The 22,855-nt window shown below is 41.2% G+C and overlaps 1 protein-coding gene and 1 long non-coding RNA gene across 9 annotated transcripts in view; one reads left to right on the forward strand and one right to left on the reverse strand.

The window, feature by feature from the left end:
- Nucleotides 1-280: 280 nt before the first annotated feature.
- LOC116151788 (uncharacterized) lies at nucleotides 281-12,070 on the reverse strand. Of its 8 annotated transcripts, none has more exons than XR_010382593.1 (7): nucleotides 11,826-12,067; nucleotides 8,521-8,699; nucleotides 7,994-8,305; nucleotides 5,890-5,947; nucleotides 4,491-4,601; nucleotides 3,429-3,708; nucleotides 281-1,768 (listed from the first exon to the last, which is right to left on the reverse strand). It is a non-coding gene; the product is annotated as an uncharacterized LOC116151788 (long non-coding RNA). The 8 variants fall into 8 exon arrangements; XR_010382591.1 differs by having other exon boundaries at nucleotides 7,994-8,342; XR_010382590.1 differs by having other exon boundaries at nucleotides 7,994-8,342; nucleotides 8,427-8,699.
- A 7,017-nt stretch (nucleotides 12,071-19,087) lies between these two features.
- DCAF12 (DDB1 and CUL4 associated factor 12) overlaps nucleotides 19,088-22,855 on the forward strand; it is a 31,157-nt gene continuing 27,389 nt past the window's right edge. Inside the window, exons 1-2 of the mRNA XM_010975836.3 lie at nucleotides 19,088-19,499; nucleotides 20,593-20,847. Of these exons, the coding sequence (XP_010974138.1) occupies nucleotides 19,422-19,499; nucleotides 20,593-20,847 (333 nt within the window). The 5' untranslated portion in view covers nucleotides 19,088-19,421. The remainder of the gene's footprint in view (nucleotides 19,500-20,592; nucleotides 20,848-22,855) is intronic.

Genomic DNA, 22,855 nt, shown 5'->3' on the forward strand with positions numbered 1-22,855 from the left:
ATCCTACCACAAAGAACCACAACCAGCTGAGGTGCTTGCTGAGAGCAAAGGGAGTATGGAATGGGTATTGAAAGAAGCTATTAGCTACGACCACATGACCAGTTGCAGAAACAAGGAGAGGACTGTAATTCTCCCCACTTCAGATGCCAATCACAAGTAGTAGGTCCCCAGGTTACTCACAACTTCTGTCCGACTTAAATACAAATTGGGGGTTCCCATGACCTGCACCCCCTTGGATTTGATTATTTGCTAGAACAGCTCACAGAACTGAGGGGAACACTTACCTTTATAAGTTTATTATATAATAAAGGATATGATAAAGAATACAGATAAAAAGCCAGATTTAGAGATACATCAAAGGGGTCTGGGAGAGTTCCAAGCACAAGAGTTCCTGTCCCTGTGGAGTTGGGGTGCATTGCCCTCCCAGGACATGGATGTGCTCACCAGCTTGGAAGCACCATACTATTGGGATTTTTATGGAGGCTTCATCACATAAGTCTGATCAGTTATTAACTCCGTTCCCCTCTCTGAAGAATAGGAGATAGGAATGAAAATTCCAAACTTCTAATTATGCTTTGGTCTTTTTGGGTGACCAGCCCCTATCCAAGAGCCCACCAAGAGTCACCTCATTAAAACGAAAGACACCAATATCACCCAGAAAATTCCAAGGGATTTAGGAATCCTGTCAGGAACCAGAGTCAAAGACCAACTATTAAAACACAGTACTGTTATTACTTAGGAAATTACAAGGGTTTTAGGAGCTCTGTGCCAGGAACTAGAGTTAGAGACCAATATATATTTTTTCTATTCTCTCATATAATCACTTTGCAACATACATGTTTATCAAATCATTACATTGTACATCTTAAGCTTACTACAATGTTATTTGTCAATTATATCTCGATAAATCTGGGGAAAAAATTTTTTTAATTCTATAATCAGTTGACTTTGAGTAAAGGGGCTTACTCTTGATAATGTGGGTGGACCTCATTCAGTCAATTGAAAGGCCTTAAGAGAAAAACAGATTTCCCTGAAGAGGAAGAATTCCTGCATTGAGAATGCAACACCAACTCTTGCCTGAGAATTTTCAGCCTGCTTTACAGATTTCAGACTTCCCAGCCTCCACAATCACATAAGCCAATTCTTTGTAATAAATCTCTAATATCTCTCGCTCCTGCTGTGTCCAGCGCAACAAGGGTTCCTGTTTATGGACGGGTGCCGCAGAACATAAGAAACACACAGACAGATAGAGAATCAAAGATGGGACCAGGGGACTCAAGATCTCAAGTAGCAAGAGCCTCGAACGGCTGGTTTGCATTGTATGTATTGTCATCGTACTGCAGGAAATAATTTTGAATAATTCAATACAGTAATAGTAATCTACAGACCCCCAGTGTTCAAAGCGTAGTAAAGCAGTATTAATCATCTTTATGTCTCCATCTGGTCCCTTTGTGAAGGGGCTGACGAACGTCACAGAAACTTTAATGACTCCCTTAGGCAAACGGGATTGTGGACGTGCAGGAGCAGTGCTCTGCTCATGCGTGGCTCAGTGTTCTGAGACCCGCGTTGCTTGCCCTCAGGAAACACCTTAGTTCTGTGCTGCATACCAGGCCCCCACAAGGGAACGTCTTGTTTTCTTGTTCTCAAGGAGATATCATGTTGACTTGTTTTCCCATATCTCCCCTTTTTTGTTTTTCTATCAGGAGGAACGCAGAGAGAGCAGCGTTCTTCATTAGTCTGCTGAAGTTTTGCTGCACGCATCTGAAGACTAAGCAGAGAAGTATTAGACATATAGCCAACATGACAATAGCCCCTAATAACCCTCCTCCCCAATTTTTAATCCAGCTAACAGGGTTCAATGATTCTAGCCCACGAGCGATGCCTACCACAGTTTCAGAGGAAGGCAGCCAACTGTTGGGCTGCATGTTGCATACCAGTCATTTTGGCCTGTAATGGTTTTACATCCAGGGTTAGGTTATCCTTATGCCCCAAAAGGTGGCGAAAAACTGTATCCAGAGGGGGGTGGCGGTTTGATTGTATAAATATGGGGTTACACAAAAGGAGGTGATATTCCAATCGCATTTTAAATGTAATTGCAGTTTAACATTTTGTATTTCCTCCTCTAGACAAACCAAAGCGCTCTCGAGGTCAATTAAACGAGAGTTGATTTCTTCATCTATGTGAGTTTGACTCCTCCAAGCAGAACTAGCATTTTCATGCCATTCCTGCACAAAATGTGTGGTTTGAATGGTCTGTTGCAATGCCACCCCTGCCACTGCAGCAGTGGTGGCAATGGCTATAATGCCCATTATTGCCATGATTAACAATCCAAGGGATCTTTTAGAACGTTTGAGTAACGTCTCCAAACTGGTTAGTAAAGCATGCACGTCTGGAGAACTTTCCCAAGGCCTGGTCTGGCAAAGAGGAATCCAGGCGCCCAGATGCCTTCTCAAAATAAAATAAGAATGATGAGCATGATACATGGTAGTGTTCATACAGGTATACAATTTTCCCTGTCCAAAAAGTTCCTTATTAGAATGGCTAAAAGAAAATGTTCCAATAAGAAAAACAAGTGGATTTCTCAGGCAGGTTTGAATATAATGGGTTGAATTAGGAGAGGTATGAAAATTGAGGGAGCAGTTTTGATTGTATCGATAACGAAACCTCCCATATCTTAAACTCTGGGAGGCTCAAGGCCATTTTCCATTTTCCATACTTCGTTGTGGATTGCCCCACCAAATGTCTGCGGGATGGGAGCTACCATGCTTCCCCCATGCCAGATGATAGGATATTCCGCATGCGTGGTGATAGAAGTATGATTACAGTTATTCACACTCCACTTCAAAGCTTTATGAGGATTACAAGAGGAATTTATATGTGAACAACTCTGGACTGCATACCCCTTAGGGGACCAGTCCACTACAATTCCATAGGAATCATTAAGTAAAATCACATAATTAGTTCCTCGGCAATGATCCCAATGGATAACGTCTCTCTCGGTAGCCCAAATTCTATTAATTTTACACAAAAGTCACTTGGGTGGATTTAGATCAGTATTATTAACTTCTTCATATCTAAAACTTAACCCAGAAAACATGTGTAACTGAGCCTTGCTGGAGTTTCTATTTTTTGGACTAATAGCCAGCCAAGCTTGCATGGATAATTTTAAGCATTCGAGAGCCACTCCTACACATATGGGACGGTCCTCAAAACCCATAGTTATATTGAACTGCATCCCTTCTTCCAAGGGATGCAGTGGTAATCGTCGATCCTCCGGCCTGGGATCCATGAAGAATCATTAACATAGACGGGCACGGAAGGCTCACCCCAGGTAACCGGACGAAACAATGAGGGGTTAGGAATATATGGGGTTAGGAATATGCCCAGTATGTATAATTGCTAGCATAGGTACATGGGAGACTACATACTGCAATAGTAATTAGGGAGAAAGTGGCTGCAACCAGGTTGGGAGCTGTAACCGGTTTTTCCTGTTCCTCCAGAAGATTTTCTGCTTCTTGACACAAACGTTTAATCTGGCCCCATGTGAGCACGGTGGGCAGCATCAGTCAGTTGAGTTGTTTGTATCTTTAAGCCTTCCATCTGCATTACGGACCTTTCGACGTCCCAGTAGAGGTGTCTTTTCTTTTGGCTGTCCATCGTGGGGCTTAATCCTCCAGCTGGGCACCCACATGGGTTCTGTATCTGGCCCTGGGGAGACACATGCAAACCCTTATCCCCATGTTATTAACTTCCCATGAGACTATATCCCAGTTAACGGATCTTCCCACCAAATTAGGGGCCATTCTGGAAAATGCTGTTTTGACTCAGATGGGGGGATCTAATGAAGCTCAGCGGCAGTGTCAGATATAGCTTGAACAGTTAAAAAAATTAAGGTAAATAGGGCTTTATGTAATTTAGCATGAATATTACCATTTCCCCCTTTTTGTTTTTGTAACATTTGTTTCAAAGAATGATTAGCTCGTTTAACAATAGCTTGACCCTGGGGGTTATAAGGAAGTCCAGTAGTATGAGTAATGTGTCATTTTTCAAAGTATTGTTTCAGCTGATTACTAGTATAAGCCTGTCCATTATCTGCTTTAATAGCCATAGGTAGCCCCATATCTAGAGTCCTACTACTACAGTCATTGGTCGCATACAGAAGTATTTTACTGTTTAAAGTTGCCTAGACATTATTTTATCAGAGGCTCAGTCACATATTTGATAATGCAAGAAATAACAATTTTGTGAAACAGGCAAAATATAAATAATATAGTTAGCAGTATTAGTAAGGTCATAAGTAAAAAGTTAAGCCAAGAACTTCATTAGGGGCAGCTCAGTGTATCCTCAGGTCATTTGACTTGGTCTGTTCTGTACCAGTCCTTATCTTTAAGGAAAATGTTACACAGGCATTGTTCATAAGCAAAGATATGAGCAGTTATCATGGTAAGTGGCATACAGGCCTGGTCTGGTGTCTTGGGTCAGCTGTTTACCTCAGATGTCATCTTCTTCTCATCCTGGTCTGGTAGCTTCTTCTCCATTTGAGCATTGTTTTAAGGTGAGCAGTCCTCTATAAGCCAGTCCGGTGCAGAGGCTCTTTGTGACTGGAAATTAATCCAAAAGTCAATTTCTTTTAGCTTTCACTGTGCGTGGTCTAGTTAAGAATACCTGATAAAGGGTCCTTCCATTCAGACTGAAGATAGTTCTTTAAATCATGTCTGTTCCAGTATGTATAGTCCCCTGGTTGCAGGTGATGGGGCATTGGATCTTCATCCAGGGATAGATGACAGAGCTTCAGAAACAAACCTAGACTGTCCTTTTAATAATTCAATTAAACTTTGCAGCAATGTATCAAGACAGCAAGGAATGATCTGGGAAGTGAGTCTTAGTAAATATAGACCTCAATTAACAAAACTAGAATTTAGTTTTAAAAAAAAACTAGAATTTAATATCCACTGAAATATAATCTTTTTCTCTCTAAAGTTACCCTCAGTTTTATCAAATATAGCTAAATCAAGATTAATTTGTCCACAAATTAAGTCTGATTATTTGATCATATAGGCTCTTTTAAATTGGCTGTGTTGGAACTTTTAATAAGGAGTCTCAGGCTAGAATTTTAATAAGGTTTCCTAAGGCCAGGAAATTTTGCCTTACAGACTTAGGTGAATTCTTTTCTCTTCAAGGTCCTCAAAAATACCTTGAGATTCCTATACCTGTTAGAAGGTAATTTTCCTAATTTACCTGAAAAAACCACTGGGAACCTAAAAGTTTCCAGTCTCTGGAGGGATCAGATAGAGAGAAAAGATAATTGTTTTAATTCTGCTTAAAAAGGTATAGTTTACCAAACTGCTATAAGTCATAATTAACTTGAGAAGAAGGGCTTCTTTATATCTGGAGAACACAGATTAAAAGCCATTAATACTTCAGACAAAACCAAAAGTTATAACCATATTCATCACTTTACTCAGCTCCACGTAACTAATCCTTTCTTTTTTGTTAACAGTTTTATAAAGTCAGTTTTCATCAGCCTTTTAAAATTTCTTACCCAGTTTAGTTCAGTGCCATAGTTTGAAGTTTATCAGAAACCAGTAAATCTCCTTGAGGAGAAAGCATTTCGCAAAAGCATCAGAATAAAAGAGTAACTGTCTATAAATGACAAAAGACTTAAAAGCATGGTTAAACACTGAGTTACACTGTAATCGATAAAGAAACATGGTTACAATAACCATAATTATGACTGGTAACATTTTATACATACCAGATTTTTAGGGATTCCATGTAATTTCTAGAATATCTATATTAATAATATTTTCCATACAATATAACCTAGGAAGATTTATTATTCATTTGACAATACTTCCTATGTTATTTAACATACCAAATGAAACTTACTAGTTTAAAATCTCTCTTTGGGATGTTTCAGGGGTCCTCTGAAGTATCGCAGATTTAGCTGGAGGTCAAAAGAATTCTGATTAAAATTTGATGTTTGGGAAGTTTGTTAAAAAGTTTCAAAACACTTGGTCAGATAAAAGTATAGGTTACTGTGAAACAGTACTTATTCATTAATAATAAAAATATTTCAAGGGTAAATACAGAACAGATCACTTAAGGGGTAAAAGAAACTTTACAATCTGTTACTAAAAGCAGATTAACATTTTAAGAAAACTTTGTCCTCATAACAGAGAGAGAGAGAGAGAACCAAATCTAGTCACCTTGTACCAGCTACTTTTAAGATTTATTTAATCAACTAAATTTATTTTAAACTTAGCCAACCTCAGCCATGTACAAAACTCTTTTCTCAGGGTTCCTCTTTCACAAGCCTTCCATAACTTTCTGTATCCATATTATTTTGTCCCTTGTTTTCTTTTTCATTCAGAAGCAACTAGCTTTAAGACAAAGTGACTCTTTTTTTCATTAACAACATTTGTTAGTATTTATTTCTAAATATCTTTAGTTTCTCTATAAGAGGAAGTCAATACTCCACAATTAATGTTTTGATATCTTATTTTATCTGAAAATGACCTAACTATTTAATAAACTTCCATCATTTAACTTAATTTAGCAAAACTCTAAAGTTTTGAGTTACCAAATATCTGGGGAGATCATTTGAGTGAACATTCCTGAAATAATCATTCCTTAAAAGTTTACCCAAAAGCTCTTTCTCATTTGCATTTTAGTTAGTTACAAGAATATTATTCCAACTTGTTTTTTTGCTGACAAATTTGTAACAGATATGACAGTGTCTTATTGGACTTATATTAAACCTAAGTACAATAGAAGTTTTATGCTTAACATTAATGAATTTTGAGACATGTCTATATTAATTAAACCAATAGGCTTAAGCTAGCTTCAAATATCAGGTATTGATTCAGTACTGAATTTTTTTTAGATCATATGAACCCGACTTCCGTTCTGGCCAGTTTCTTTTATATTTCTGAGTATTTATATAAGCATTTGAGTTTCTTTAAGCCAATTAAATAGAGCTCTTTTACAAATTAATTTTGGCAATGCCACACATCTACAACACACATATGGGTACGTACAAACACACAAACATAGAGATATCATAGTTCCCATTTTAAACTTTTAGCTATGAATCAGATACCACAGTGTAAGACTCATCAGTTACAAGAGGTTGGATTCAAATTGAGTTTCTGGCAGATGGAATAAATCAAAGTTGCCTGTCTAGATACTAAACATTTTTGCTAACTTCTATAGAAGACATTTAAGATTTCTATTTTTTCCAAATTACTCCCTTTCTCAAAATTTGCATTCCAGAGGTCATAACAGCAGTTGAGTCATTGGTACTGGGACAGAAGCTTAGAAGTTAGAAGTTTAGAATTTAGAAAGTCTTCTAGTTGAGACCCCACTGTCAGTTGTACCTAAGGCTCTTGGGTGGCAATTGTTACTGGGGTCTTTAAAATGGCTAAGAGCCATGAGCCCTGTCAATTATTACCTTTCTCATTATGGGCTTGTATATATGGTATTTCTTCCTATTTACCTTTTCTCTGGCAATACAGTTCTAACTGGAGAGTGATTTAGTAATTTACCAACCCATTTTCAGGTCAGTGTTCCCCACAGGCTAAAGTGTACATTACTCAAGCTGTATTACAGTAAAATACCATCTTTTTCTTAGTCATAGGTGGATAACCATAATTAAACCAGTCATTCAAAATCTTACCCAATGGGCTATTAGATGGAACAGACAGCCTTCCCCATAGCAACTTATTTTAAATACAAAGTACAAATACAAATGTAAATTTCAGATTGCAATACCAGGCCTTTATCAGGAAATGGAAGCACAAACTTACAAATGACAGGCTAAAGCAAATTCAAATTTCAAACTACAAATATTTTTGCTTCCAAGTCCTCTCAGCCCAGAGATCTCTGTTACAAGTGGGTACCTGTTTCAGATACAAACGAGAGTTCCCTGCCAGTCTAATTAGAGAACTCTCAAGGTGAGATCAAGGGGCCTCGGTCATCACCGGGAACTTACCCTAGGCCTGCAGATCAGATGCGACATTTCAGAAGAAACAGAAACATCTTTTCCTCCTCCAAGGAGATAGTTCGGGTGATTGCAGTCCGTTGATGGATGGAAGGGCATGGGATGAAAGGATCCCCAGGGCAAAAAGGCTCTGGCAGCTGCTGGGCTCCATTCTGTTGTCCCTCCTGTCAGCCTGGAGTGGCAGTCGTTTGAGCCTTGTTGGCCTGGCAGTGGGGTGCAACCTGAAGCCCCTCTTAGAAAAGAGGGTGGTCGTTGCCTCAGCGTGGGCACCAAGATTTTGTTGCCAAAAGATCGGCCCCGTCCCTGATGAGCCACATAATTCAGAGATAAGGTCTTGGAGCTTAGAAGAAAAGAGGCAATTTTATTGTTTTGCCTGGCAAAGGGGACTCATAGCAGGCTAGTGCCTTCAAAACTGTGAACCCACCTTGGAGATGGGGTGGGGTGGTTTTACAGCCATAGCTCAAACAATACAGCATTGATAACAAGCAACAGAATCATTTTCTCATCAGAAGACTTACAATGGCGACATGATGCCTCCAGGTGACCAGTTCTATAGAGGCCAGCAGTTAGATCTCTTTGTCTCATAAACACTCAAGGTGTGGTCTTCTTGGTAATTCAGGCTATTTTGTAAGGTTGCAGTCCTGTGACCTCCTTAGAGAAGGACTCAGAGACCAAGTATGATTATTACTTTCAGTGACTGGAATAAAGTAAAAACAGTAAGATCAATAGCTTTTGTTTTAACAATGGGCCTGGAACTGTGAGTAGCAATTGGCCAGTCAGGTCAGTTGACTGTTTTAAGGACAAACATAGGAATAAGCAATCTGTTAGCCTAAGTGTGGCCATTTTATTAATCCTCCTTCAGAAGGAGAGAGCAATCCAGGCTGCAAAGGTCCCATGGGTTGGATCATGGAGTTTATTCCCCTCAAATCAATGAGAAGTCTCCATTTGCATGATTTCTTTTTAATAGGAAAGGTAGAGTTTCAAGGGCTAAATGACTCTTCAATATGTCCCTTTTCCAATTGCTCTTGTATTAAACTGTTTACAGCATCTAGCTTTTCTTTTGTCAAAGGCCACTGTTCAACCCAGATAGGGACATCAATTTTTCATTTCAAGGGGGATTGGTCTGGGAAAATCATGGTGATTTTTTTTTTTTACATTTTTTTATTGAGTTATAGTCATTTCACAATGTGTCAAATTCCACTATAGAGCACAATTTTTCAGTTATACATGAACATACATATATTCATTGTCACATCATGGTGACTTTTAAGAACAGTGGCCTTTAAGATAAAGGGTGATAACCAGTTTCAGCTCTATTAGCATATGCTTTAGGTTCAAGTGGTTGAGTAATACCTTGATTTTCCTTTCCTAAACCTAATCCAGGAAGATACCCATGTTGAGCCATCATAGCTTGACTTTGGGTGCTATACTGACAAGGAGAAGGGATGTATATCTTGGCTTGCCATTGTTGAAGTAAATCCCTGCCCCATAAATTTATAGGTAATTCTGCAACATAAGGTTGTATCTTAGCTGATTGTCCATCAGGGCCTTTACAATTAAGAATTAAACTGCTGCATTTTAGCCCTTGGGCCCTACCAAGACCGATCACGTCAATATCTGACAATTGTGTAGGCCATCGGGCAGGCCAGTGACGCGAATTAATGATAGAAATGTCAGCACCAGTATCTATCAGGCCCTTAAATATTTTATCTTGTATTTTTATAGTGCAGACGGGACGAGAATACAAAATCTTTTCTGTTAAAAACACCCCTGCCTCACCCGTGCTGCCGAAAACTTTATCACCTTGCAGCTTATCACTTTTTCCTAAAGGACAAAAAGGTAATAATAAAGTCTGAGCAACCTGATCTCCCGCCTCAGCCTTCCATGGCTTGGCGGAAGACATCATGATTTTAATTTCACCCATATAATCACTGTCAATCACTCCGGTATGAACTCGGACACCCTGAGAGGTTAGACTCGATCTTCCCAATAATAAACCCACTGTACCCGAGGGCAAAGGGCCATAAATGTCCCTTTTTATCAGAGTGGGCTCTTCTCCAGGCATCAAAATAAATGACTTTAGGCAGGGGATGTCTACTGCTGCATTCTCTGCTGTGGCTGGGGATAATTCCACGACGCTGCGGTGTAGTTTCGGTTCTAGGCTGGCTGAGCGGGAAAGGCTCCCTTCTGTTGTGGGGCTGGGAGCGAGCCCCTTTTGAAGTTTCCCTGAAGCATAGTCCCATTTTTATGAAAAATAGATCTACATTGATTCGCCCAAAATGGTTGCCTTTCTCACAGTGAGGGCATTGACCATGCTGCTTATCACCCTTAACCTTATTATTGGGTGGGGGTTTGTTCTGTTTAGACTTTCTACATTCCTTTTTTGTATGTTCCATTTGACTACAGTTAAAACGTTTTCCAGGGAAGGAGCGGCCCAGCTTCAATCCCGCCACAGCCTGTGCCATCATAGAGGCCTTAAAATTCTCTGTCCCCACACTTTGACATAATTTTATATAATCATTCAAGGTGGCTTTACCTTTATAAGGGCCAATGGCTTACTTACAGTCCTCCTTTGCATTTTCATAAGCCATAAGTTGTAAAAAAGTGTCTACAGCTTCAATATTACTGATTTATTTCCTGATTGATTCCTGTAAACGGGCTATAAATTCTGTATAAGGTTCTTTAGGTCCCTGGGTGATTTTCTGAAAGGAAGTGGATATTTGTCCCTTCGCCGCTATTATTTCCCAAGCTCTCAAGCAGCATCCCCTCACCTGTTCTACTGCCCGATCATCCATAGGAAGTTGATCAGCAACACGGCCCCAATTGCCTAAACCCATTAATTGATCGAAAAAAATGGGAAGGCCTCCAGCCTGGTTATGAGCAGCCAAGGTTTCTGCGTGGTCAGCCCACCAGGTCTTAAATTGCAGGAACTCAGCAGGAGCTAACACTGTATGGGCCAAAGCTTGCCAATCAGCGGGGATGAAGCAAGATCCATCAGCCACATTTTGAACAATATCTAAGGTGAATGGGGAGTTTACCCCGTAATTTTACACTGCCTGTTTCAGCTCTTCAATAACTTTAAATGGGAAGGGCTCCTGAACAGCCTCATAAACACCCTGAGGATCTTTAGGATCCACCCCAGGGGCTACTCTTTCTCGTACAGTCACAGGAATTGCTATCTTAAATGCATCCAAATCCCCTTCTCTTCTGGCTTGCAGTATTCCTTGCTGTACCGAGGAGAGGCTATTTCCTTTGCCATATAAATTAGGTTGTATTTGTCCTGATTCTCCGTTAGCTGGAGGACACATGGGGATAGGAAAAGGGGGAGGAGGGTCAGGCCAACTATTTTCTTCCTCCCTTCTCGGAGCCGCGGGGTACATCGATTCCCCAGGCTCGGCGATCGCCACAAGAGGTTGCGCCTTTCCTTCTGGTATGGCATATTCGGGACCGGGAGGGTCAGGCTCACGCTCTTCATCATCGGAACTATTGCTTGACTTTCCTTGAGTTTGTAAGGGCTCTAAGACTGACTTAATCAGAGTCCGCTTAGGCCAGATAGAGACGGGACTAGAAACCCCCTTAGTATGCAGCTTCTTCAGTTCGTCATCCATTCTCTCCCGAGTATGTAAATCCAAAATACCGAGAGTAGGCAACTATGTACAATGCTTGTCAATAACCATTAGCAATTCTAGGATACGACCTTCACTGGTCTTTGCTCCTCCTGCCTTAAGAAGCTGCCTCAGAAGACACACATAGGGTGTATAACGCGCTGAGCTTTGTCCGTTTCCCATGATTACTCTGAATAACTGCCCGAGACAATCCTTACCGGCAGTGGATTCTTGAGGCCTCTTTCTCCTCTCGGAGCTCTCCGACACTTACCAAGTTTCGGTTTCACTCCGGTGAATCTTCCTCCGTTCAGGTCCTTGTTTGGGCGCCACTTGTGGCTTCCAGCGCAACAAGGGTTCCTGCTTTTGGACGGGTGCCTCAGAACATAAGAAACACACAGACAGAGAGTCGAAGACGCGACCAGGGGACTCAAGATCTCAAGGATCAAAAGCCTCGAACGGCTGGTTCGCATCGTATTTATTGTCATCGTGCTGCAGGAAATAACTTTGAATAATTCAATGCAGTGATAGTAATCTACAACCCCCAGTGTTCAAAGCGTAGCAAAGCAGTATTAATCATCTTTATGTCTCCATCTGGGCCCTTTGTGAAGGGGCCGACGAATGTCACAAAAACTTAAATGACTCCCTTAGGCAAATGCAGTGTGTATGTGCCGGAGCGGTTCTCTGCTCATGCATGGCTCAGAGACCCGCATTGCTTGCCCTCAGGAAACACCTAAATTCCGTGCCGCTCCCCAGGCCCCCACAAGGGAACTTCTTGTTTTCTTATTCTCAAGAAGGCATCATGTTGACTTGCTTCCCCACACTCTCCTTCTCAGATTTATATATATATAATTATAATAATATATTAATATACTTATACTATATATATATATATATATATATATCCTCTGGTTCTTTCTCTCTAGAGACCTCTGCCTGATACACAGCCTAAAATACAACAATAATGAAATAGTTAAATTATGGTATATTCTTTTGTTGAATTATTTTTCAGCATTACAAATTATGTTTTCAAAAAATATATGAGAGGTACAGCTCAGCGGTAGAGTGCATGCCTAGTATGCACAAAGTCCTGGGTTCAATCCCCAGTATCTCCACTAAATAAATAAATAAATAAATAAATAAAGCCTAATTACCTCCCCCCTGCAAAAAAAACCCAAAATATATATACGTATAAATAACATGGGGAAGTTCTCATAATAGTACATTAAGTTTAAACAATAGGGGAAATTTATGTCTACCATTTATTTCACAACATAAACACACCCATAGATGGAAGGAAATCACAAAAATATTTATTGCATTTCTCAGTTTTAACAATATTTTCTGGATATTTGTTACTTATGTTACCAGAACAAAAATGTTATTATGTAATTATCTTATGATAAGAGAATCCTTGTTCCACTTTGTAAGTCATTTTATTTTTCTATCATTAGTTGATACCTATATGTTTGTTTTTATATCAGATTTGCCTTCCATTTGAGTCAATAGATACAGCTGGTAGAAGATCTTCAACAAAATTGTACATAGTATTCTTTTAAGATTCTTATATTTATATTTAACCCCCAATTAGGCATTTGGAAAAAGTGTGAAGAAGGTAGAAAGATATCGTGAAATATATTTTTTAATGAGTCATTTTTCTCTTATCTTTTTCCAAATAAATTGCTTGTTTGTAAGTAGAAAAGTTTCATCTCTTCCTTTCCTTTCTAATCTTACTGAGATTGCAAATAAAAGTGAGATTGTTTAAGGACAAGAAGGAAGAGAAAGTAAGAAACCTGGATAATTTACCTGCTATCAATTCCTGAATGGTTAGAAATTGTCTGTAATTAATACAATTTCTATCAGTGTGTGTCAAGTTATACATAAAATACAGAAACAGAATTTCTGCTCTTAAAGTAGTTGATGTTCTGGATAAAATATTTCAGTTTCTAAAAAAGAAGAAAATGTGAGAACACTAGGAAAATGCTAAAGTAAATACCAATTACAACTTCAGCTGGACCCAGATATTTAATGTGGCAGAGTTGAAAACATAGCAGAGGTCCCCCGTTCCAATTATCTCTCACATGCTGTCTGCCTACATGACTTTTTTGGCTTCAGTTTTCTTTAAAAGTGTGAGTCTAATGAGATGAGTCGTCTTAATATCTTCTACCTTTAATATTCTATGCCTCAGAATCTGAAAAATAGTTCCACTAGGGTGAAATAGTTACCATTCACATACCTTGGAGACTTCGAACATCTTTACATCACCAGAGAGCAGTTATTAAGCACTTACTATCTGTGCCAGTATATGCCCTTGTGTCTTCCAGGTCTTTTCTTGCTGTATTTTGTTAAGGTTTGTATAAATTAAAATCCTGAATGCTTTTCCTAACAGAAATGCTTTCCTCCTGAGTCTTTTGTCAGCAAGGATAATTAATTAACTCCAACACATTAAGGGAAATGTGTTCTGGCAACATCTGCTTTGTTTGTTCCAAAAGAATCTATGCAAATAAACAAGAGGAATTACTGTTACTAAGAATGTATAACACAATTCAATTTGTCCAAAGTATTTTATAGTATTTCTTGTTATTTATTCTTCCTGCAAGACCAAGACATAGAGAAGGTAAGAGGTGAGCAGCTCCTGGGTTCCCCTGCCCATTGATGGACTTCCTGCAGCACATTGCATTGTGATGGAATAGTTACGAAGACTGATTTGGAGGGGTGGAAGTAAAGAAGAAGGAAACTGTTGGGGTTTTTATTTAAAACTTTGAAATAGTATAGTTTGAAATCATTTTTGAAAAGAACTATATATGAAGAATTATGCTGTACATCAGAAATCGACACGTTGTAAACTAACAACTTCAATTAAAAACAAAAAGAACTATATATGGATATATAGACCCAGATACAGTTAAATACAAAAAAAGAATCGGATGACCACACGTTAAGATGTAAAGAGTGGTTATCTGGAGGGTGGAATTATGGGATTTGCTTTTGTGTCTTTCTTTTCTTCCCTTGATTTCCAAGTTTCTACTTTGAGTATATATTATGTTTTAATTAGGGGAAAAAAAGCTATTTAAAATAAGGAAATAGATTTACCCAAGAATGCGGAAGCAAGTTATTGAAGCATTAGTCTTCTTTTTTTTTTTTTTTAGGGCTAGGGTTAGGGTTAGGGTTAGGAATTGGGGTAGGGTTAGAGCTAAGATTAGGGCTTGGTTGAGAGCTAGGTTTAGGGCTAAGTTGAGTGCAGCATTGTTCTTCTGATAGTCTCTTCCCTATGTCTATTGTTAACCCTACCATGAACATGCCTAGAGGACTTTATAAAACATACATTTGACTTACCTTTCATTCAATCATTCAACATTTAGGGAATGCATAAAATATGCTAGGTGCCTTCTCAGGCACTAGGGATGTGAAGATGAATAAGGGTAACCTCTGCCTTCAAGTAGCTCTCAAGCTAGTGGGAGAGACAGACATAGTGGGAGAAAAAACAGACCATTATAATACAGTGTGACAAATTATCCATGAAAAGTTCCTGCGGAGGCACAGAGGAAGAGTACCTCAGCCAAACTGAAAGATGAGTGATGGTAGGATGGAACCAGACACAGAAAAGGTGATGCTTGAGTCCAAAAAATTATTTACTAAAAATGAATGATTCTTATTAGATGCTGGAATGAGTGGCCAAACAAGGGACATTTCTTAATCTTGGGAAGAAGTTTCAAAATGTATTCATTCGTTAATTTATCTATTTAGTCAACAAATGTTTGCTGAGTGCTAGCATGTGCTAGACACTAGAGATATAATGGTAGCAAAAATAGCTATAGTCCCTGCCCTTGAGGAGCACACATTCTAGTGGGGGAGACAGAAATTAATCAAATAATCATACAAATAAATGTAAAATTCTAACTTTATTAAGTACTGTAACGGAGAAATACAAGGTGTTATGAAACTGAGTCATGGGGAGGAGAAGGATTACAACTGTCAAGGAGGCCAGGGAACACTCTGCTAAGGAAGTAATGTTTAATTTAGAGATCTGAAGGATGACGAAGTATTACAACAAAAAGAGAGGCAGAAAAGCTGTTCCCAGACCCTGTGGCAGGAGGGAGCATTTTGCTTAGGAAGGATTGAAAGGGCCAGTATGGCTGGAGCTGAAAAAGGAGGAAGAGTATGATATGAGATATGGGTGGAGTCAAGTTAGGAGGGATCATGCAGGGTCTCATAGGCCAGATTAAGGATTTTCTCTTTATCCAAAGTCTAAGAGAAAGACACTGAAGAAAGTTAACCTGGAGGTGAGAATGGGGGTGACTTGTTCAAATTTGCATTAAAAAAGAATAACAAAAGAGGTCAGAATGGTTGCTGGTGGTCCATCTAGGAGACCTTCACAAATGATGCAACCAATAGGTGACAGACTTGGATTAATCTCGGGTTAAACGGGAGATGTGAACTGACTCAAAATACTTGTAAGGTAAAATAAATAGGACTTGGTGATGGAACAAATGTGTGAGTGTGTGTGGAGAGGTTAGGAGAATTGGGAGAGAAAGGCAATTTTCTGATTTTCATATGTCTGGAGAGTATTTCTGTTTTGTTTGTAAAGCTGAGGGCAAAATGATGAATTCAGTGTCATCATCTCAGGTTAATTTCAGCCTATGGATATGGTTAAAAAATTTTTCCCTTCCTAGCCTGACTGTCTCATAAAGTACAGAGGAAGAACCAGGTGAAATAATTTATGTTTCTTTATATTGAGGTATACTTACATAAACTGCACAAATCTTAAATGTACCACTTGAGGAAATTTTATATATGTGTACACTAGTATAATCAACCACCAAGGTCAAGATATAGAAATTTCCAGCACACCAGAAGCTTCCTTGGGTTCTCTTCCCTGCTAGTAACCACCAAGAAAAATTACTATTCTGACTTCCACGATTGTGACATTATGACATAGTAAAAAATATGTATTTAGTCTTTATCCCTGGTTCATGGTACAAGAGCTCCTAAAACTCTTGTAATTTCCTAAGTGATAATGGTGAGAGGAGCAGCTTTTTTGTTATTCAGAAATCCCTTTCAACCATACTTGAGTTTATGTTTATGGGGTGACTCAAGATGGGTCCCTAGATAACTTTAACATCGGGGCTGATTGCCATAGGAACCAACCATGTGATTAGAAGGTTGGAACTTTCAGCCCCACCCTCTCCCAACCTCCAGGAAGGGGACTGAGCTAATCACCGATGGGTAATGATTTAATCAACCCTGCCTACGCTAATGGAACCTTCATATAAACCCTAAACGATGGAGTTTGGAGAGTTTCCAAGTTGGTGAACATATCCATGTGCCACGAGAGTGGCACAGCCCAAATTCAATGAGGACAGAACTTCCCATGCTCAGGACCCTTCCCGACCTCACCTGATGTACCTTTTCATCTGGATATTTATTTGTATCCTTTATAGTATCCTGTATAATAAACCAGTAATAGTATTTATTTCCCTGAGTTCAGTGAGCCATTATAGCAAATTATCGAACCTGATGAGAACATGGGAACCCCTGCTTTATCTTTTTCACTATTGATTGACATTTGAATTATTTCCAATTAAGGCTATTATGAATAAAATTGCTACAAATATTCTCGTAAGTGTCTTTTGGTGGACATAAACACTCACTTCTGTTGGGTTTATAGCCAGAGGTAGAACTGCTTGATCATAAGGTACCGTTGTTTAGCTTTGGTTGGTACTGCCATAAATTTTTTCCCTAATTATTTGTACCAATTCATACAACCACTAGTAATGTATAAGAGTTCTGGTCATTTTACACCCTCCCCAATACTTGGTATTGTTAGTCTTTTAAAAGCAATTGTAAACTTTCAAACTTCCAACTGAATCTTCAGTCTATGTGATTTCCATAGAAATGGTGAGCTCTGCTGGAAGGTGCATTCAAGAAAAGTTCCTGGGATGTCAAGATGAAGTGCACCAACCTGAATGATGAGCCTACAGCCTCTGACATGAGCAGAAGAGACCAACATCCAAGCACAGCCCAGCATGAGCCTAGAGATTCTCAAAGGAATTCCAGACTCTTGCCCAATAGGCTCCTGGATCATCCAGGGCATTGTGAGGCAAGACAGAATTGGAACAACAGGCTCAAAAAAGGAAGCTGACCCACTTCTGACCCACTTACTGTGTGTATGTCTCTGAAGGGATAGGTCTGACCAAGTAAGATGGGGCTGCCTTTCCCAAGGTGGCATTAGGGGTTAGTGGCAGTGCTGACTTGGGATGGCGGAGGACCTTGTCTCAATCTGGTCTTTGGTTCTGCTTGGAAAACAAATCCAAATCTCCTTGTAGGCAGAACTTCAGATGGGCCAACAGAGCTCCCTGGAGGTATGAAGCCTGAAGCCTGAAGGGATCAGCAGGTAACTGGGCACTACAGCCTGAGGCTGGAATGCCCCAAGCAAGAGCTTCCTGCTTCCTCAGAGGATTTCTTTGCTTGAGGAAAGTGGAGGCTGGCGCTCAAATCCCTACAGAATCTTCCGAAAATGCAGGCAAGGGTGATCCTGAAGAAGCCCCCTTATCCGGTGACCAAAGCCAGCCCTAACTGGACTAAGTCAAACGCTACTCTCTTCTCTGTGATTCAGAATTTCACCCAATCTGTCCTGATAGAAATGTAACCCAGGTCCTGAGAGGCAGACAGTGGCAGTCCCTTGTTCCAGTCCACAGTTTAGGACTGCACGGGAGACGTAAGAAACATAATTTAAGGCTGGACGCCTATTTCATAGAGTACAAAAGGACAGTGTGTCCGGCAGGTCATGGGACTCCTAAGGGAGGCGAAGTCCCCACGCAGCAATTAAGGGAACCTGGTGACTTAAGTGCTGTAGCTGTTAGGGCAGCAGGGAGGGTCAGACGTGGGGGAGGACGCCAGCGGAGGGTAGGGACTGAGTGGAAAAGGGAGCATGAGGGCTCCCTAGGGGTGAGGAGATGACGGCAAGAGGCCCTAGGGGTGGCGCTGGCGGGACCTGCGCTGACAGAGCTGGACAGGGTAGGTTCTCTACAGTGGGAAATTCTTGGACATGTTGGTGTGGATTCCGAGCCGGGCTCCACCTTGCCGGATAAGGGGAGGAAGTTATGCCTCCTCCACAAAGTCCAGTCCTTGGCGCCAGGGATGGGTTTAACACGTTCGAGGAAACGTGCAACGCTCAAAGGAAGATAACTAGCGGCGACTGCGGGGTAAAGGCGTGCCGGGGGGGGATTCCGTCCCAGAGCGAGGTTAAACGTCTTTACTTCCGGGTGCTTGCGGACGGGCGGCCGGGGTTCCGAGGTCGGCGGCTAGAACTCAGATTCCTTTGCTCCCAGGTCGTTGGAGTCCAGCTGCAGACAGGCGACCGTTGAAAAAGAGCGGCCGGCCTGGACTTTAAGCAATAGCCGCGAACTCTACAGGGAGCCCTAAGTCCCGCCCCTCTAGTCCCGGCGGCGTCTCCCTGGCGACGTGCTGCGAAGTGCGGCTGCGCGAGGGTGACGGAGCGCGGGCGAAGGGGAGGGGGTGTTTTGGTTCCAGCCGCTCGCCGTCCTTTCCAGATTCGGTCGTCGGAAAGCTTCGGGTTCCTGCCTTCCTTTCCTCTCCCCTTCCCTTTCCCGGCCCCGGTCCCGGTCCCGGTCCTCCCTCCCTCCTTCCCTTCTACCTGCCTCCCCTTTTTCAGTTACCGCCCGGAGTCCGGGCCATTTTCCGGGCCGGGCGCACTAAGGTGCGCGTCCCCGGGGCCCAGTATATGACCCGCCGTCTTACTCCCCCTCGCTTCCCCCGCCTCATGTGGCTGCGGGGCCGCGGCGGCGCTGCCCACTATGGCCCGGAAAGCAGTTAGCAGGAAGCGGAAAGCGCCCGCCTCGCCGGGAGCTGGGAGCGACGCTCAGGGCCCACAGGTGAGGGGTGAGCGGCCGGGACTGGGTGATAAGGCCGAGGCACCCAGAGGATAGGGTTCAAAGATCAGGGAGCCGGAACGGGATCCAAGGTCTGTAAGGTGGCGGGTGAGCGCGAAGAGCGGAACCCCGGTCTGTGGGATCTGGGCTGGGCCCTCAGTAGTTCACTGTAAAGCAGTTAGGCCCCAGGGGTGAGGAGCGAAAGGGGAACTTGAAAATGAGGCATATTTCGGGGAGGCTTGAAGCTGGGAAGGCAGCTCGAGGAGAAAACAATCTGGGCTTCGGAGGAAGGGAAACCGAAGCCATGGGGAATCGCGAACAAAACCTCCTGTAAGACATGGGGAGAGAGAGTGAAGTTCGCCTTCCTGGGGCCGGGGGAAGCGGAGAAGATTGCGTATCATATAGGAATGAGCCTCCTTATGGATACCCCAGCCCTGAGCAGGGCTTTTGGCACTTGGATCCCCTAAAAGAAACAGCAGTTTCCAGGTATCATCCTTTACCCGCTCTCTTTGGAGGTGAAGACCCTGTTGGACGCGTATTCAGACTCATATTTCCCGTGCCTCCCACTCCGTTGGTGGTTGGTTTTTCGAATTCTGCAACTGCCTGGAGCGTGGACCTGGTGATAGGGAGGCGGCCATTTGATAGGGCATCTCTGAAGTACCTGGGACCCCTAGTCGGTCTCCTTGGGCTGTACCTTCCATGCTCCGGGGGGAGTACAGGCCGAGAGAGAGGAGGGGACCTATTAGAGATGCAGCCCAGGTCGGTCTGGTAATCTTTGGGCCTGTCATTCCTTTCCCTATCTTCAAGGTACTTGAATCATTAACCTGTAAAAGGCCTTAGTAAACCCTTTCTGCTTTCATTCCCTTGTCTTTCAGCCCTTGTTTCTCATACGTAGGTTTGACTATGAGCAGCATCTTTTCAACGTTGGAAGAGTTAAGCTGGACTTCTAAATTTACTTTCCTATTTTACTGTATTTGTATTTCCGTTGTATGTAAATCCTGCAGGATGAGTTCTTGGTGATTTCTCTAATAACAGTAGGAGCCCTTATTCTGACAAAGGTAGCCAAAACCCTGATTTCTGATTTTGCTTTCCACAGTTTGGCTGGGATCACTCACTTCACAAAAGGAAAAGGCTCCCCCCAGTGAAGAGATCCTTAGTGTACTACCTGAAGAACCGAGAAGTCAGGCTACAGAATGAAACCAACTACTCTCGAGTGTTGCATGGTTATGCAGCACAGCAGCTTCCCAGTCTCCTGAAAGAGAGAGAGTTTCACCTTGGGACCCTTAATAAAGTGTTTGCATCTCAGTGGCTGAATCATAGGCAAGTGGTGTGTGGCACAAAATGCAACACGGTAAGTGTCTGGGTGGATGTGAACTTTTCTCCCAATCCTGGATGTATGGCTCCACATGCCCTAGAATCTCTCACTGCTGTTTTTCCCCGTTACTTTCTTTTGGGAGGAGATCATCTTTTTCTCCTTCCATTCCCTCCTATCTGTTCATGACTTCTCTTTTCTGTTCCTTTTCCCACTTCCATTTCTTTTCTGATAAATCGTCAGAGGAGTCTGTTTTATTAGGCCTCTTGCCCATATGTATTTCACTGCATCTAGATTGTTTTTTCCTTTTCTTTTTATATTGTTGCTTTTTAAGTCAGAGGCCTCAGAGGAAAGACACAAAAGGATGCTTAGGGCATCATTCAAGATACAGGATAGTGAAAACCTAGGTGGTGTGTGCTGGCCTAAGGGCATATGTAGAAGTATTTAAAATCACACTTGGCTGAAGATAGGAATAAGGCAAACGTTCTTTTTTAAGAAATAGAATCTAAAGATGTATTTCCTATAAGAAAGGGCAAAGAAGCATGTGTGGTGGTATTTTTCGGGATGTATATGTTTAATCTTTGCCAAGGAGCCTCCTGAAAAGGATTCAGAAGAAAGAAAAATTAAGCATGACATGAGTAGGAAAGTACACTTAATACAGAATAACTTAGAAGACAGTTACAAATGAATTAAGGGGAAAATTTATCAGCAAATTTAACTGGGACAATTACAGGCATGGATAAAATAAGTTAATCCATGATTGGATGTTATGGATGTGATTGGAACAGAAGAGCACAAATAGCATGATTTCAGGGGAATGGCAAGTGAAAAGAGGAAGGGCCTGCAGGTGGGAAATGATTCTGAATAACCTGTGAGAAAAGGTCAAATGTAGGCCCAGCTGCTCCCTCTGTTTTCACCCCTCTCTGTGTGAATAGATGACTAGTGTCATAATGGCTGGGTAAATTTACCCTGGGCAGAAATACATCTCGGATCAATTGAAAGAGAAGATGGCTCTAGATCAAGAAAATCTTAAGTACTAGGAGAAGTGTTTGTTTATAAAGCATATAGGCAAAGATTTAAACATGAGTTTTAAGAAAGGAAATAATACCATGGTGGTTGAGGCCAAGCTTTTATTTCCTCTTCCGTTGAGGCTACTTGTTATAGAAAAGCCTTTCAAAAGTAAACAGTGGTGACAAGCCTCTATAAAACTTCCTTTTCCTAGTTTCTCAAGCCACCACTCTTGGTTTAAAAGAACTGTCATTGTTGTCAGCTGGAGTAGAAAAAGAGTCTCCCATTTAGAGGGTTTCATTCCATACCCCACACAAACTGTCACAGTGTTTTGCCCAGCAAATGTTGCTGAATTGTAAACTGAATTAGTCATCATAGTCTCCAGCTTCTTGAATTTATTGACCCTCTTTTGAAGGTGAGAATAATGTTAGTAGTAATTTAACCTACTCATATCTACCTCTTTCTGTCTTTCTGTGTCCTCTTGACTTAACAGTGTTTAAGTGGGGACTTGTTTTCCTTTTATAGTTAGTGTTTTTCTTTGCTTAGCTTCTAGAACCGAAGCAAGGAAACAGGAACACTGCTCTTTGTGATATTTGGTAAATGATTCCCTTATCCGTGTCTTTGTTTTCCCATCTGTAAAGTGGGAGTTGTAGTATTCATTGCTGAGAAGGGGGCTGTATACATCTTGGGAAATATTTCAAGTTAGTAATATCTTACTTATTCAAAAATAGTAGTGGTGATAATGAATCCAGAGCCTTTTCCAATGCTCTTGGCACTCCCGGGGGCTTACCTCAGTTTGAAAGGAAAATTATTTAAACAATTAGAACTATCTTTGGGTCGTATGTGAAGATTTGGGGAGGGAGGAGTTCACATTGGATTCTCAATAATTGTAAATTAATTTTTGATGTGTTGAAATTTTGTCATCAATTAAATTATTTAAATGTATTCAGTAGGAAAAGTATACCACAACCATTTATATTCTGAAATAACCTTTTAATATGTATCTGCCAGTTAGAAGCTGTTTTTCTCTTGGCTCCTG

The sequence above is a fragment of the Camelus dromedarius genome, chromosome 10, assembly GCF_036321535.1.
Source record: "Camelus dromedarius isolate mCamDro1 chromosome 10, mCamDro1.pat, whole genome shotgun sequence".
NCBI lineage: Eukaryota > Metazoa > Chordata > Mammalia > Artiodactyla > Camelidae > Camelus > Camelus dromedarius.